This window comes from Cetorhinus maximus, chromosome 11, assembly GCF_964194155.1.
Source record: "Cetorhinus maximus chromosome 11, sCetMax3.hap1.1, whole genome shotgun sequence".
Lineage (NCBI taxonomy): Eukaryota > Metazoa > Chordata > Chondrichthyes > Lamniformes > Cetorhinidae > Cetorhinus > Cetorhinus maximus.
In genome coordinates, this window is record NC_135889.1 from 120,885,857 (window position 1) to 120,903,984 (window position 18,128).

At 46.4% G+C, this 18,128-nt stretch overlaps 1 protein-coding gene across 6 annotated transcripts in view; it reads left to right on the top strand.

Moving 5' to 3' along the window:
* The window catches only part of dnajb2 (DnaJ heat shock protein family (Hsp40) member B2), a 151,879-nt gene extending 133,751 nt beyond the window's left edge, over window positions 1–18,128 (top strand). For 2 of the 6 annotated variants that reach the window (XM_078552700.1, XM_078552699.1), the window contains 4 exons: window positions 629–721; window positions 2,857–2,965; window positions 4,871–4,941; window positions 11,750–13,204. In XM_078552700.1, coding sequence (XP_078408826.1) covers window positions 629–721; window positions 2,857–2,965; window positions 4,871–4,941; window positions 11,750–12,213 — 737 coding nt within the window. In that variant the 3' untranslated portion in view covers window positions 12,214–13,204. Of the gene's footprint in view, window positions 1–628; window positions 722–2,856; window positions 2,966–4,870; window positions 4,942–11,749; window positions 13,205–16,685; window positions 16,739–16,929 lie in introns of those variants that run through there. The other 4 variants (XM_078552702.1, XM_078552703.1, XM_078552704.1 and 1 more) reach the window with 4 other exon arrangements.

The window sequence follows — 18,128 nt, forward strand, 5'->3', positions numbered from 1 at the left end:
ACTGAGAACACCAAACTGTGAGTCTACCAAGCCTGTGTCCTCAGTTCCTGGAGCATGCCAACTCCATCATCATAAGCCCATTGCTAAGCCGACAACGTCCGCGCTAGAATTGGTCACTGGGTCATGACCTCCTGGATGTCCATACCTCTGCTACATGGACACCTGCAAGTGAGATCTGAAAATGGTGGATATGGTCACTGCCAACAGGGGGACAGTCGCTGACGGCCGTGACTTCTGGAGTCTGACTGTTTGCAAGGACATTGGAAGAGATGAGCAGAAATGAATGTTAGGGCTAGATTTGGGTCATCCGGGGTGAAACTGGGAAGCATTTTTTCACACAGAAGGTAGTTAATACCTAGACACTTGTGGGGGTGGGAGGGCAATTAAAATTTGTGATAGATTTTTATTTATTCAGAGTATCCAGGGACATGGAACAAAGGTGGGCAAATGGAGTTGAGATGCAGATCAGCCATGATCTGACTGAATGGTGGAATAGGCTTGAGGGGTATTAGTAACGTTTACATTAATGCAAATATTTCTGTTTTTCTATCAGTTTTGGGATCATTTTCTCATTTGGCCTTAATAAATTGATAGCTGATCCTGTTCTCCCGATTTATTTTATCTGTAGATGACTTTGGTCCATTTTCTGAAGTGGGAGGGATCGACCGATCCCGAAGAGGACCCGGATCCTTCTTTTCATTTTCTTTTCCTACTGGATCAGGTATATTGGAAGTGGAGAATATTTGTTCAGTTAACTGTGTGCAGGTAGAGTCACAGGGTAGGATTTATGACCTCCTGGGGTTGGCCGGCGGTGAGTGGGGTGGGGGGTGGCCTGTAAATTTGGTTGCCGTGCCATGGCTGCCATTTTCAGTGCCTGCCTGCCCTGCTGCAATTTTACCCATGGCAGGAGAGGCATTGGTGCCAATTGGGGCCCATAAGTAGCCAACTTAAGGGCCTCTTTCAACCGTTACTGGGATTTTAGCCATGGTGTGCAGAGACCAGTGCCAAGTGAAGCCCAGCAGCTTTCACTACTTGAGCTGGTGGCAGGCCAGGAGGGAGTAACTCCTTTATGGACCCCCTGTGCGCATTGAAGACCCCATCCCAAGGTTTCCCCACCTCCTCTTTCCCTTCCTCCCATACCCCCCACCTTCCTAGTCCACCCTGGCCCCCAAACCCATCCTCGCGCCCCACTTCCTGGGACCCTGCTGAGACCCTTCTCCAACCCTTCACCTCAAGAGTCCATCCAATGGAATGGAATGGACGATGATTAAATGAATGGATAGGGTTGATAGAGAAAAAACTCCAACGCACAGCAAAGGATGACTAAAAGATTAGTAAGGAGGGAAAAATTAGAGTGCAAGAGAAAGCTGGCTAGAAATATAAAGGCAGATAGTAAGAGTTTCTATAGATATTAAAATAAGAAAATAACAAAGTGAGCGTTCATCCTAAAGAAAGTGAGTCTGGGGTGTTAATAATGGAAAGTAAGGAGATGGCATATAAATTGGGTATTTTGCATTGGCCTTCACCATAGAAGATACAAGTAACATCCCAGGAATCGCTGTAAATCAGGAATTGAAAGGAAGGGAGGAACTCACGAAAATCGCTACCACCAGGGGAGTGGTACTTGGCAAACTGTCACTTGAGTGTTGCTAAAAAAAGGGACACGTCAAAGCTTTGTGGCTTGTACTCATCAGGAAAACAATGATTTGTACTGTATGTGAAGAGAGTGCTGATTGATTGGCAGAGGCATTGCCATGGAGAATGCACCAGTAATCCTGAGGAATGGGCAAGATACAGACCATACCCAGCCAAGCCCATGCTTGCAAAACTCAAAACACAGTGTCCAGCATTAGGTGTGATTCTACGATTGGGTGGCATTTGTTAAATAATCCTCCATGTACTAAGAATTACACTGACAACCGATTTAAGATTGTCAGTCTGGCTTGCAGTGTGGCGCGTCTGCGTGTACCGAAACCTACATATATTAATACACGAGGCCCTGTTCTTTTTAGACAGAAAGAACAAAGAACATGAAGCAGTCCATGTCCAAATGCAGCAAGACCTGGACAATATCCAGGCTTGGGCTGACAAGTGGCAAGTAACATTCGCGCTCCAAGTGTCAGGCAAAGACCAACAAGAGATAATCTAACCATCACCCCTTGATGTTCAGTGGCATTACCATCACTGAATCCCCCGCTATCAACATCCTGGGGGTTACCATTGACCAGAAACTGAACTGGACTAGCCATATAAAAATACTGTGGCTACAAGAGCAGGTCAGAGGCTAGGAATTGTGTGATGAGTAACACACCCCCTTGCTCCCCAAAGCCTGTCCACCAACTACAACGCACAAGTTCGAAAGTCTTTGGAACTCTCTTCCTGAAAAGGCAGTGGAAGCAGAGTCTTTGAATATTTTTAACGCAGAGGTGGGTAGATGCTTAATGGTGGTGAAAGGCTATCAGGGGTAGGTAGAATGTGAAGTTGAGGTTAAAATTAAATCAGCCATGATCTTATTGGACGGTGTTGTAGGCTCGAGGGGCTGAATGGCCTACTTATGTTCCTAATTTGTATGTTCGTGTGTAACAAGGGAACGTAACCCTTAAAATTGGAGCCAGGCTATTCAGGTGGATCTTTTAGGGGGTGAGGATATTATGGATTAAAGAACCAAGATGGGAGTAGATGGAATTGAAATCGAGATCATCCATGATCTCATTGAACAGGTTCAAGGGGTTGAATGGCTGCCCCAGTTCTCCTGTTCCTTTAACTTCATCGTTAAGCTGTTCTATGGGCTTTTACCTTTTCATTGTTCGAATCCTTCTTCGATCACAGCCTCTAACAAATGCTCTTTGCCATCAGCAGACTTCTCTTCATTTTCTGCAAACGTTGGCGGGAGTGGTATGGGGAGTTTCCGATCAGTGTCGACCTCCACGAAGCTCGTTAATGGAAAACGTGTCACCACCAAAAAGTGAGTAACTGGGAGGAGATTCAGAGAGTTGCAATAATTTGCTGCCAGTATTGTCAGGTTGGCCATCTTAACAAGAGGCTCTAGTGGGTACCACAGTGGAGTTGTGGTTTGGTGGGCTGGGAGGGTACGGAGGGGGGTTGTCACTTATGAGAATTACTATTCGCAGCAACACATCATCAACAGGGTAAGACTATTACGGTCTAATCCCAGCTCACGTTTGCTATTAGTGTGTGAATTTAGAGTCAATTACAGCACAGAAGGAGGCAATTTGGCCCATCGAGCTCATGCCACTTGAGAAATTCTGCTTCGCATTGGTAGGAAGAGCGACATTGCAGGATCAAAAGGTGACTATGAATTCTTGGTTGCCAAGTTATCCCCGTGACAATATTTCTGGCACCCCCTACTTAAAAGCCAGAATATCAGAAGGATTGTGAGAGCCCAGAATTCGCAGTCTCTGTTCTTAGCTGCTAAAACTGTAAAGAAAGACATTTATTATGAAGCATCTTTCACAATGTCGGGGCGCCTCAAAGTGTTTTTACAGCCAATGAAGTACTTTTGAAGTGTAGTCACTGATGTACTGATGTACTGTAGGAAACATGGAGCCAATCTGCCGACAGCAAGCTCCAACAAACAGCAATGAGATAATGACCAGATAATCTCTTTAAGTAATGTTGGTTGAGTGACAAATATTGGACAGGACCATCGAAAATTCCTCTACTCAATTTTGTCATTGTGGCAAGAGAGAGCAGGTGTAACCTCGGTTCAACATCCTATCCGAAAGACGGCACCTCAGACAGTGCAGCATTCTCTCAGGACTGCACTGGGAGCATCAGCTAGGTTTATGTGCACATATTTCTGTAGTGGGGATTGAACATGCAATCTTTTGACTCAAATCAGTGTTTAGAAGGAGCTTCACTCTGCATCTAACCCTGTGCTGTACCTGCCCTGGGAGTGTTTGATGGGGACGGTGTAGAGGGAGCTTTACTCTGTATCTAACCCTGTGCTGTTCCTGTCCTGGGAGTATTTGATGGGGACGGTGTAGAGGGAGCTTTACTCTGTATCTAACCCTGTGCTGTACCTGCCCTGGGAGTGTTTGATGGGGACAGTGTAGAGGGAGCTTTACTCTGTACCTAACCCCGTGCTGTACCTGCCCTGGGAGAGTTTGATGGTGACAGTGTAGAGGGAGCTTTGCTCTGTATCTAACCCCGTGCTGTACCTGTCCTGGGAGTGTTTGATGGGGACAGTGTAGAGAGAGCTTTACTCTGTATCTAACCCCGTGTTGTACCTGTCCTGGGAGTGTTTGATGGGGACAGTGTAGAGGGAGCTTTGCTCTGTATCTAACCCCGTGCTGTACCTGTCCTGGGAGCGTTTGATGGGGACAATGTAGAGAGAGCTTTACTCTGTATCTAACCCCGTGCTGTACCTGTCCTGGGAGTGTTTGATGGGGACAGTGTAGAGGGAGCTTTACTCTGTATCTAATCCTGTGCTGTACCTGCCCTGGGAGTGTTTGATGGGGACAGTGTAGAGGGAGCTTTACTCTGTATCTAACCCCATGCTGTACCTGTCCTGGGAGTGTTTGATGGGGACAGTGTAGAGGGAGCTTTACTCTGTATCTAACCCCGTGCTGTACCTGTCCTGGGAGTGTTTGATGGGGACAGTGTAGAGGGAGCTTTACTCTGTATCTAACCCCGTGCTGTACCTGTCCTGGGAGTGTTTGATGGGGACAGTGTAGAGGGAGATTTACTCTGTATCTAACCCCGTGCTGTACCTGTCCTGGGAGTGTTTGATGGGGACAGTGTAGAGGGAGATTTACTCTGTATCTAACCCCGTGCCCTACTTGCCCTGTGAGTGGTTTTTCACATTCCCATCTTTATCAAAATATAACCTATGTTTTTTTGCCCCTAGGATTGTGGAGAATGGTGAAGAGAGGGTGGAAATCGAGGAAGACGGGCAGCTGAAGTCAGTCCGAATAAACGGTAAGCGAGATAGGAGGGCCAGGAGAGACTAGGCCACACGCAGTGAACTCGACGGCAGCTGCAGGGTATCCTGGGGAGCAACTAGCGAAGAGATCAGTGGGAAGCAAATGGCAACGAGACAGGAAGGATAGAACACGCCAGTGATTAAAAACTTTGACTAGAGGCATTCAGCACTACTTGCAAGAATCCAGAATAAATATATTGTAGAAATAAAGAAGATCTTCCCTTGCCCATCCCATTCCTGCCCCAGTCTTGTTTATTCTCGATAGATACAGCTAGTCTTAGAACTGGTAGACTGTGAGCTCCATATTCATTATGCTTGATGGTCAAACTGGTCTGAGGAGGTGGCATGTGGCTAACTCCTGGTGACCCAGTGTAGGCTGAATCTGGATGATGGCCTGACCAACAAGCAGGACACCTGCTTTAGGCCTACAGAGGAACCAGACCATGAAGATCTAATGATGTCACAAAGATAATTGCATGACAAGATAGTTTTGTAAAAGTGCTCATAGAATCATAGAATGATACAGTACAAATTGGGGCTCTTTGGACCATTGTCCATTGTGCTAGTACCACCTCTTGGAAAGAGCCATCCAATTAACCTCGCTCCCTCCACTCTTGTTTTTTTTTTTGCTCGTGTGATGTGGGCATCACTGGTATTCTATTGCCCTTCAGAAGACGGTTGTGAGTCGAGTGCCTTAAATGGCTGCAGCCCCTGTGGTGTAGGTACACCCACAGTGCTGTTAGGGAGGGAGTTCCAGGATTTTGACCCAGCGACAGTGAAGGAACGGCGATATAGTTCCAAGTCAGGATGGTGTGTGACTTGGAGGGGAACTTGCAGATGGTGGTGTTGCCATGCATCTGCTGCCCTTGTCCTACTAGGTGGTAGAAGTTGCGGGTTTGGAAGCTGCTGTCGAAGGAGCCTTGGTTGGCCTTCACTGGTGGTGGATGGGGTGCCAGTCAAGTGGGCTGCTTTTGTCCTGAATGATGTTGAGAATTTTGTGTGTTGATGGAACTGCACTCATCCAAACAAGTGGAGAGTATTCCATCACACTCCTGACTTGTCCCTTGTAGATGGTGGACAAGCTTTGAGGAGTCAGGAGGCGAGTTACTCGCCCCAGAATTCCCAGCCTCTGACCCGCTCTTGTAGCCACGGTGGCTGGTGCAGTTAAGATTTTGATAAATAGTGTCCCCCAGAATGTTGTTGATGGGGAATTCAGCGATGGTAATGCCATTGAATGTCATGGGGAGACGGTTAGAGTCTCTCTTGTTGGGGATGGTCATTGCCTGCCAGTTGTGGTGCAAATCTTATTTGTAAGAGTCCAAGCCGGAATATTGCCCAGATCTTGCTGCATGTAGGCACAGACTGCCTCAGTGCCTGAGGAGTTGCCCATGGAATTGAACAGAGAACATCCCCACATCTAACCTTAAATTGGAAGGGATGGTCACTGATGAAGCAGCTGAAGATGGTTGGGCCTAGGACACTACCCTGAGGAACTCCTGCAGCGATTTCATGAGAGTAAGATTATTGCCCTCTGACAGCTGCAATCATCATCCTTTGTGCTCAGCGTGACTCCAGCCAATCTCATTCCTTCAAAATAGTGCCAGGGAATCTTTTTTGTCCATGTGAGGGGACAGATGGTGCCTTGGTGTAACATGTCATCTAAAAGACAGAACCTCCAACAGTAAAACCCAACTTATTCACTAATGCACTTTAGTGAAGGAAGCCTGCCGCCCTTCCTGGCCTGGGCCTATTTGTGAATTTAGTTTCATACCAAGATGGTTGACTCTTAACCACCTTTTGAAGTGGTCTAGCAAATTGTATCAGACCATTACCAAGAATAAAACTGGACGAATCACTTGACTTGGCCTGGGTATCGATCGACTCGGGACACAATCCAGGGCACACCTAGCAAAATTATCTTCCCTGACATCTGGGAACCGGTGCAACAGTGGGGGAGTGCTACCCCAAAGACTGCTGAAGCAACAGCCTAACATAATCACTATCCCCGTGGCTGACTCCCCACCGTCAACATCAGTAGGTATGTCCTGGCTCACCAGTAGATTAAAACCACCAGAGGTGCAGGACACAGTGGTACGCAGACTGGAGTGAGGGATGAAGTGCGGGCTTCTGAAGCGAGTGTATAGAATTTAATTGAAGGTAAAACTATGAATGAGATTGTATCACGTAACAGATAACTGTTATAAAGCTCCAATTCCATGGTGAAGGCTCTTCTGTCTGACTGAAGGGTAACCTCGAATAACTCAACAGTTGATTAAGGAAATCAATGAGTGTATGGTTCCCTACAACGGAAACTTACCTTAAGGAGGGGCAAAAATGGCAGCTCAACATCCCTGGATATAGCATTTTCAGGCAGGATAGAGAGGGGGATAAAAAAAGGAGGGGGGTGTAGTAATATTGGTTAAAGAAACAATTACAGCTGTGAGGAGGGATGATAGGCTAAATGAAACATCAAATGAGGCCTTATGGGTTGAGCTGAGAAATAGAAATGGGGCAGTCACACTGCTGGGAATGTACTATAGACCCCCAAATAGTGGAAGGGAATTAGTAGAGCAAATATGTAGACAGATTTCTGAGTGCAAAAACAATAGGGCAGTAATCGTTGGGGACTTCAACTACCCTAATATCAATTGGGATAGGAACAGTGTGAAGGGCGCAGAGGCCACAAAATTCTTGAACTGCATTCAAGAGAACTTTTTCAGCCAGTACGTTACAAGCCCAACGAGAGGGGGCGCAACTCTCGATTTAGTCTCAGGAAATGAAGCTGGGCAAGTGGATGAAGGAGCAGTGGGGGACCATTTTGGAGATAGTGACCATAATGTAGTTAGATTTAACATCGTTATGGAAGAGGACAAAGATAGAACGGCAGTAAAAGTTCTAAATTGGGGGAAGACAGACAAAGCTGAGAGGTGAACTGACGAAAGTGGACTGGATACAGCGACTAGATGGGAAAACAGAGTCAAATCAAGCATACAGAGTAAGATGAAGCAGAAAAAGAAAGCTTATGACAGCTACAAAAAGCTTAATGCTATAGAAAGCGATTTTTAAAATATATTAGTTCATGGGATGGGGGTGTCACTGGCTAGGCCAGCATTTATTCAGCATCCCTAATTGCCCTTGAGAACTCAGTGGCTTGTTAGACAGTTTCAGAGTCAACCACATTTCTGTGGGTCTGGAGTCTCATGTAGGCCAGACCAGGTAAGGATAGCAGATTTCCCTCCCTAAGGGACTTTAATGAATCTGATGGGTTTTACAGCAATGGTTTCATGGTCATCATTGGCTTTTAATTCCAGAATTCAAGTTTCACCTGCCATGGTGGGATTCGAACCCGAATCCCAGAGCATTACCCTGGGTCTCTGGATTACTAGCCCAGTGACAATACCACTACAACGAAATTAGGAAAGCAAAGAGAGGATACAAAAAAATATTGGCAGGTAAAATCAAAGAAAACCCAAAGATGTTTTACCAGTACATTAAGAGCAAGAGAATAACTAAGGAAAGGGTAGGGCCTATTAAAGATGTACATGGATACTTGTGCATTGATGCTGAAGATGTGGACAGGGTTCTCAATGAGCACTTTGTCTCTGTCTACACTTAGGAGAGGGATAAAGCAGACATTCCACTTAAAGAGGAGGAGCGTGAAATATTAGATACAATAAGGCAGGTACAATAGGCAATGAATTCCAGATGCCCACCACCCTTTGGGTGAAAACATTTTTTCCTCATGTCTCCTCTAATCCTTCTACCAACCACCTTAACTCTGCCCCCTGGTAATTGACCTCTCAGCTAAACAGATTGCAATGGAGAGAGAGAGTACAGAGGAGATTTACAAGAATGTTGCCAGGACTGGAAAATTGCAGCTATGAGGAAAGATTGGATAGGCTAGGATCATTTTCCTTACACCAGAGGAGGCTGAGGGGTGACCTAATTGAGGTGTACAAAATTATAAGGGGCCTAGATAGGGTAGACAGGAAAGACCTGTTTCCCATAGCTGAGGGGTCAGCTACCAGGGGGAGCATAGATTTAAGGTGATTGGTAGAAGAGTTAGAGGAAAATCTTTTTCACCCAGAGGATGGTGGGCATCTGGAATTCACTGCCTAAATTGGTGGTTGAGGCTGAAATGCGCAACTCATTTAAAAGGTACATGGCACTTGAATTGCTGTAACTTGAAAGACTACGGACCAGGTGCTGGTAAGTGGGATTAAAAATAAGCAGCTCGTTTCTTCTTTTCTCTTTTTTTTGGCCGACACAGACACGATGGGCTGAATGGCCTCCTTCTGCGCCATAACGTTTCTATGGTTCTATGGTGATGCTTGCCCACACTCTTCCCCTAATCTATACTGTTAAGAGTGGCTTCTACCTAAATTGTAAATCCTCAACCCTGAATGTTATGGGTATTCATCCCTCATGCATCCTCGATCTTTTTCACCCTGCCGTTGGTGGCCGTGCCTTCACCTGTCCAGGTCATAAACTTTGAAATTCCCTCCCTAACCCTCTTCCCTCTCTACCCAGCCCTTCTCCTTTAAGATCCTCCTTAAAACTTACCTCTTTGACCAAGCATTTGACCATGTATCCTAATATCTCATGAAGTGGTTTGGTATCAAATGTTGTCTGGTTTATAAAAGAACGTGAGAAATGGGAGCAGGAGTAGGCCATACAGCCCCTCAAACCTGTTCCATCATTAACTAGGATCATGGCTGAACTTCTGCATCAACTCCACTTTCCCACACTATCCCCAAAGTCCCTTGATTCCATTGATGCCTGAAAATCTATTGGTATGTCTTGAACATACTCAACAACTGATTGTCCACAGCTCTCTGGTGTAGAGAATTCCAAAGATCCTCAACCCTCTGAGTGAAGAAATTTCTCCTCCATCTTAGTCCTAAATAGCTGACCCCTTATCCTTATATTATAACCTCTGGGTCACAACTCTCCAACCAGGAGAAATGCCCTCTCAACACCTACCCTGTAAGCCCTCTCAGAAAGGTATACATTTCAATGAGATTAACTTTCATTCTGCTAAATTCCAGAGCATATGGACCCATTCTATTCCATCTCTGTCCATAGGACAGCCCTCCCATCCCAGGAATCAGTCTGGTGAATCTTGCCCTCTGGGGCAAGCATATTCTTCTTTGGGTAAGGCGATGTCACACAGTGCTCCAGGTATGGTCTCACCAATGCCATTGGAGTTTAGAGGAATGAGAGGTGATCTTATTGAAACACATAAGATCCTGAGGGGATTTGCTAGGTCAGATGCTGGGACGGTGTTTCCACTTGTGGGAGAGACTAGAACCAGGGGACACAGTTTAAGAATATGAGTTCTACCGTTTAAGATGAAAAAGAGGAGAATTTTTTCCCTCAGAGGGTCGTTAATCTGTGGAATTCTCTTCCCCAGAAAGCAGTGGAGTCTGGGTCATTGAATATATTCAAGGCTGAGTTAGATGGATTTTTGATAGACAAGGGAGTCGAGGGTTATAGTTTGCAGACGGCAAAGTAGAGTTAAAACCACAACCAGATCAGCCATGATCTTATTGAACGGCGGTATAGGCTTCAAGGCTTGAATGGCCTATTCCTGCTCCTAAGTCCTATGTTTCTATGTCCTAAAGCCCTACATAATTGCAGCAAGATTTCCTTACTCCAATCCCCTTTCAATAAAGGTTAACATCTCATTTGTCTCCCCTAAATGCTTGCTATACATGCTGTGAAGCATCTTGGTACGTTTTATTACGTTAAAGGTGCTATATAAATTCAAGTTATTGATTCACCTGTATACACAACTTTTCCTTTAGCACCTGTGTTCAAATTCAGGTCAAATTATGGAATTAAATTCTCTTTGTTCCCATGGATGCTAGGTATCCCCACACAGATCTACAAGAAATGAACTTGGCCATCTCAGTCCAGTTTTTGGTTTGGCTACAGCACAGAATTCACCACAAACCCCCCTCCCTGCCCCCACAAAAGCAACACAAGATGGCAATCTCCGAAGAGGCTGCAATGATGGCTGGACTGGGGTAAATGGGATGTGAATGTTGGAGTGCCGAGCGTTAACAGGCTGCACGCCAGTTGGTGAAGTCAAAACTACGTCACAGCCTTTCAATGCTGAGAGAGTTTAGTGACTTAGTTCAGAGTCAACACTCCTCATCCACACCCAGTGTACCGGCTATCCCCTCTTTATAAATGTTCAAATGCCCATCACCTATTTCCCTTAACGTAATTGACATTAACAAACCATAACAATGTATTTTACATTAACCTTTAGGGTCAAGGTGCATGCTTTGGTCAAAATGAAGGGGGCCTTACAGTGCAGTTTGGTACAGAGTGAAGTAACTACTCCATTAGCACCAATATTGCACACATCAATGAGCATGAATCATACAATGATACAAAACAGGAGGCCATTCAGCCCATCAATACCTGTGCCAACTCTTTGAAAGAGCTATCCAATTTTCCCTCATCCACCCTGCTCTTTCCCCGTAACATTGCTAATTTCGCCTTTTCAAATAGATACAATTACCTTTGGGAGGTTATGATTGAATCTGCTTCCATTGCCCTTCCTGGCATGGCGCTCCAGATCATAACCATCACTGTTTATAAATAATTTTTTTTATCTTCCCCTCTGGTTCTTTTAGCAATTGTCTTAAACCTGTCCTCTGGTTACCGATTGTCAGACTCTACTTGGAAATGCACAAATTTCTTGATGGGATTAATGGGTGGGGCCAGGGGCCTACGGGCGAGGCCGGACTGTGGGTCGTTGTCATTCATTGTTGGTTGGTCCATCCCGTCCAGGTGCCGAAGACCAGGTAGCCCTCGCGCTGGAGCTGAGCCGGCGGGAGCAGCAGGACCACCAGCGGGATTCCTCGCAAGTGATGCGCGGCCAACAGCCTGGGACCTCCCACCCGTACTACGGCTACGATGAGGACGACTCCGAGGACGACGAGGACTTGCAGCTCGCCATGGCCTACAGCCTCTCGGAGATGGAGGCCCGCGGGCAAGGAGCAGGTGGGCGCGGCGGTCAAGGGAAGAGGCGCAGCAAGACGACGGGGGGAGTGCCTGCGGATGGGGACGGGGGAGCCGGGCATGCGGGAGCCAGCCCGGTGCGAGGGAGCCCTAAGCCTGCTGGCAGTGGAAGCCACGGCACAAACACTGGTGGCCACAGGCCAGCGGCGTCGAGTGTAGCCAAGGGGCCGCAGGCATCTACGGAGCAAAAGCCAGCGAAGACACACAGGAACTGGAAATGTCTCCTCTCCTGAGCATTGTTGGCGCTGATTGCTAAGTGGCCAATTCACATTGACTCTTTTACCCGTTCACTAACCCACCTCCCGTCCCCCCCCGCCAAACCCCAACATTCTAGGAGCCGGCAGAGCAGCTGAGAAATATAAACAGTAAGGGCAAAAGTAAGTGGGATCGTCAGGTCATTGCTACTTTGACTTAGCCAGGTCTAACACTGTTCTCAACAACAGCTTGCATTTGCATACCGCCTTTAAACAGAGTAAAATGCCTGAAGGCATTTCACAGGAGCTTTATCAAACTAAATGTGACACTGAGCCTACTCAAGGTGATATTAGGGCAGGTGACCAAAAGCTTGTTCCAAAAAGCAAGTTTCAAGAAGCATCTCAAAGGGTGAGAGAGAGGTGGAGGTGGAGGGGGGGCGGAAAGGTTGAGTGAGGGAATTCCAGAGCTTAGAGCCCAGACAGCTGAAGGCACAGCCACTGACAGTGGGGGCAGTGAAAATTGGAGATAAGCAAGAGGCCAGAGTTGAAGTAGTGTAGAGATCTCAAGAGGGTCTGGTGGAGATTGCAGAGATGGGGGCATGGGAGTGAAGCCATGGAGAGGGATTTAATCATGAGGGTAAGAGTTTTAAAATTGAGGTGTTTCCCAGGCGGGAGCCGGTGTAGGTCAGGGAACACAGAGACGATGGATGAACGGGATTTGGTGTGAGCCAGGATATGGGAGGCGGAATTTTGGATCAGTTTAAGTTTTTGTGGAGGATGGAAGACATGAGGTTGGCCAGAGAGTGTTGGAATAGTGAAATCAACAAAAGGCATGGATGAGGGCTTCAGCAGCGGACAAGCTGAGACAAGGGAGCCATCTACTTGAATGGCAAAACAAGGACTGAATGACCTCCTCCTGCACCTAAAGTTTTTACCCCTTTGTTTCTTATTACGGATGGTATTTAGTGGGGAGAGATGATGGAGAGCAATGTTCTTGTGATATAGGCTTTGTGCTGGGGATTGTTTTGCAAGGTGCACAACATGGTCTGGGTGGGAATTCCATGGATTCGGGTGGAATGCCGGATTGACACCCTACCCGATAGTACATTCTTGATCAGAGAGTAAAATTGGTCGAGATTGTGAAAACCACTGACTCCTGTCAGTTTCCTGAAGGGTGAATTAGATTAAAATGGAACGTAATTCTCTTCTGCTTGTTGTGGCCTTGTAAGCACTGGGTTTGCACAGTCTGAGACCAGTTTATTCTGGGGAGACATTGCAGGCCAAATTAGGCACAATGTTCAGTTAGAGCACAGGAAGAGTGGTGAGTGGACCAAGGAATTTGAGACTAGTACAGTGAGGTTGCTTATTGGAAGCACATTTCTGGGCAGTGTTGAGGAAACTTTACTCTGTATCTAGCTCGTACTGTACCTGTCCTGGGAGTGTTTGATGGGGACAGTGTAGAGGGGGCTTTACTCTGTATCTAACCCCGTGCTGTACCTGCCCTGGGAGTGTTTGACGGGGACAGTGTAGAGAGGGCTTTACTCTATCTAACCCCGTGCTGTACCTGCCCTGGGAGTGTTTGACGGGGACAGTGTAGAGGGAGCTTTACTCTGTATCTAACCCCGTGCTGTACCTGCCCTGGGAGTGTTTGATGGGGACAGTGTAGAGGGGGCTTTACTCTGTATCTAACCCCGTGCTGTACCTGCCCTGGGAGTGTTTGATGGGGACAGTGTAGAGGGGGCTTTACTCTGTATCTAACCCCGTGCTGTACCTGCCCTGGGAGTGTTTGACGGGGACAGTGTAGAGGGAGTTTTACTCTGCATCTAACCCCGTGCTGTACCTGCCCTGGGAGTGTTTGATGGGGACAGTGTAGAGGGAGCTTTACTCTGTATCTAACCCCGTGCTGTACCTGTCCTGGGAGTGTCTGATGGGGGCAGTGTAGAGGGAGCTTTACTCTGTATCTAACCCCGTGCTGTACCTGTCCTGGGAGTGTTTGATGGGGACAGTGTAACTCTTTCGAGTACATTCACAGTTCTTGACTTTTTTTTTCCGGGAGTGGGACATGAACCCACAACCTTCTGACTCAACGGTGAGGGTGGGACAGTGTAGAGGGAGCTTTACTCTGTATCTAACCCTGTGCTGTACCTGTCCTGGGAGTGTTTGATGGGGGCAGTGCAGAGGGAGCTTTACTCTGTATCTAACCCCGTGCTGTACCCGTCCTGGGAGTGTTTGATGGGGGCAGTGTAGAGGGAGCTTTACTCTGTATCTAACCCCGTGCTGTACCTGCCCTGGGAGTGTTTGATGGGGACAGTGTAGGGGGAGCTTTACTCTGTATCTAACCCTGTGCTGTACCTGTCCTGGGAGTGTTTGATGGGGGCAGTGTAGACGGATCTGTACCCGGAAATCAAGAACAGTGAGATACAAAGTTAAAATTGAAGCTCACCTATTCAGGAGCAAAATCAGGAAGTACTTTTTCATAAAAATGGCATTGGAAATCTGGGACTCTCTCACAAAAAGCTGTGGATGCTGAGGGACAATCGGAGATTTCAGGATTTAGTTGGGTGGTTGTTCATAATGCAGATCCAGGGGTAATGGCTGAACGAAGGTTTTCCCAATTAAATATTTGGAAAGCCAAAGCCTTCAGTAACCCTACAAATTCCATTCCCTAGCCATTGATCCCATCTTTCTCCGGTAATTTGTAGATGCTGAACTAGATTGTTTATGGTTTTGTGTACAGTTCTGGCCACCACACTTAGGAAGGATGTGATTGCATTGGAGAGAATGTTAGAAAAGGTTTACAAAAATGGTTCCGGGGATGAGGAACTTCAGTTACAAAGATAGATTGGAGAAGTCGGGACTGTTCCCCTCGGAGAGGGGAAGGACCAAGAGGAGATTTGATAGAGATGTTCAAAATCATGAAGGGGCTGGACAGAGTAGAGAGAGAGAAACTGTTCCTGCTCCTAAAAGAATCGAGAACGAGAGGGCACAAATTTAAAAATGATTCGCAAAAGAAGCAAATGCGACGTGAGAAAAAACTTTCAGACAGTGGGTTGCTCGGGTCTGGATTGCACGGCCTGGAAGTGTGGTGGAGGCAGGTTCAATCGAGACATTCAAGAGATGATTGTTTCTATTTCAATAATGTGCAGGGTTATGGGGAAAAGGCAGGAGAATGGCACTGAGCCATAATGCTCATTCAGAGAGCCAGTGCAAACAGGATGGGCCCAATGGCCTCCCTCTCTACCATAACAATTCTGTGATTCAGTTTCATACTTGACCCTGAGAAGTGTTCCTGGCAACACACCTGTGCCATCACTAAGACCCGCCTGTTCCGACCTCTGTAACATCACCTGACTTTGTTCCTGCCTCAGTTCACCTGTTGCGGACGCATTGGGTTAAAATCCTGGAACTCCCTCCGTAATAGTGCTGTGGGTATGCAGACTGCAGCGGTTCATGAAGGTGCCTCACCGCCACCTTCAGGGGTGGTGAGGGATGGACAATAAATGCTGGTCTTGCATTCCTTGAATGAGTTTTAAAAAAAAATTCTCATCTGCCTTGCCTAATTTGATGTGATCCAAAACTCTGCCCATGTCTTAACTTGTGCCAAGTTTCATTCACCCATTGTCCCATGCTCACTGTTCTACATTGACTTCCAGTTAAGCAATGCCTCAATTTTAAAATCCTCACCCTTGTTTTCAAATCCCCCCCTTGGCCTTGCTCCGCCTTATCCCTTTCACCTCTTCCAACCTTCCGGGATCTCTGCTCTCCTCCAATTGGCATCTTGCACATCCCGATTTCGATCACTCCACCATCGGTGGCCGTGCCTCCAGCTGCCTGGGGCCCTCAGACCTGGAATTCCCTCCCAAAACCTTCCCTGCATCTCTCTCCCCTCCTTTTAAGACGTTTATTAAAACCTACCTCAAAACTACCTCAAGCTTTTGGTCAACTGCCCTCATAACTCCTCACGCGGCTCAATGGCAAATGTTGGCTTTATAACACTCCTCGGAAGCACCTTGAATGTTTTATTACATTGAAGACGCAGTATAAATAGTTTTTGATTTGGCGGGTAGATAAAAGTTAAGGTAAAGATCACCCAAGATCTAACTGAATGGTGGAACTGGCATTGAGAGGCTGAACAGCCTCCTCCTGTTCCTCACATTCCTACCTCTTTATTCCTGAGCATGGAGGACACTTAATGGGGTGGTGTGGCTTTGAGCCAGTGCCTTAGCATCTGGGGTAGATTACCCTCTCGCTATTCATGTGTGTTTGTTTTAAGTCTGTGGGAAGATTTTCAGCCTACGCTTGGCTCTGCTTCTGAATGACTCCTTAAGGATCGTGTGTGCCGGGCTGCGTTCATTTTTTTTTTTTTGTTACGGGACTAACCCACGCCATTGCACCAACTGATATGCCAAATCATAGCGGCAGACTTATAAAAATGCATATCGTTTGCGCGTTGTGCTTTCAAACCGTCGCTTCTCTTGCTCTCTCTCTGTATTTTTCTCTCTCGTTCCCAGACGCTGACTTCCAGGCTTACTCAGGCTGACTAGCTACAGTTCTTTTCCAGCAGGTAATGCTTAACTTTTTTTAAAAATCAATCATCACTTCGTTTCATCTCGTTTGCTGTGTCAGATTCATTTCCCCGACGCGCCGCTGCTCGTGTGTAATCACGTCTCTTGTTTATTTATTTTTTCGATTTTATTTTATTTTATTTTTTTTTTGTTTGGTTTTCTGCTGCAATCTTTCGCTTCCTCTTCCTAGGAGAGTGGAAAATGTGGAAACCGGCACAAGTGCGACCTTTTGGGGACGTGCGCTACAGATGGCTGTGTGATCAGTGTTGTAACGCGGGTTTTTCATCTACATTTCATACAGAAGCACTTTTACTTTCAATGTGTAGCAAAGTTCGCGGGGTATGTGGAAATGGTGTAGAATTTTAAGAAAACTGTCAATGTTTGTTAAACGTTATTTGATGCAAGTGTTCTGTTTTGAATTTTTGATTATGCTGCTTTGAGGAAGGGCAGGAGAGGATTATCTTTGCTTCTGTCCATTGTTAGGGATCATGTACAACCTCCCCATCCCCCCCTTGAAAAATATATCCCTGTATGATCTGGTGTGTGCATCATAAAATCATACTTTGTAAATATACAGTTGGGACTCGTATCCTGTCCACCTTGTAAAATCTTTATGTGGTGCAACAACATGCTTTTACATAGCGCCTTTAATGCAATAAGTTCCAAGTTGCTTCACAGGAGCATTACCAAACAAAACTTGACACCGAGCCATTTAGTGGGATATTATAGGTCAGGTGACCAAAGGTTTGGCCAAAGAGGTAGGTTTTAAGGTCTTAAAGGTGGAGAGCGAGGTCGAGAGGGAATTTCAGAACCTGGGAGGGGGTCCAGGCAGCTGAAGGCACAGCGTCCAATAGTGGAGCATTTAGTGGCCACTGAGATCTTGGAAAGTTGTAGGGCTGGAGGAGGCTACAGGAATCGGGAGTTTACTTGTACACGCTTAGAGGAGCAGATTCAATAGGAACTTTCAAAGGGGGAATTGGTTAGATACTTGAGAAGATAGAAATTTACAGGACTACAGGGGAATGGGACTAATAGGATAACTTTTTTTAAAAAAAAAAAATAAAATAATGGTCCAAATGGTCTCCCTCTGTGTTGTATGATTCTATGATGAGAAGAAAGCTTTCCCCAAGTGAAATTTGTCGCTGAAGTTTCCCCTGAGGCGTTCTTCACCGATAGGCAGAGCTCAGGCTGCACTCACTCAACTTACATTAGCAGAATGGAAGCAGCGCCAAGGAAACTTCCCCCCGATTCCCAAAATCAAGATCTCTCGACGCGGCGGGGACTAAAGTGACCGTTGGAATTCCCTTGGATTGTATTGGATAAAGCAAAGACTGTCTGGAAATGCGGAGAATGTTTTTGAATAAACTTCAGATGGATGATTTTGTGTTG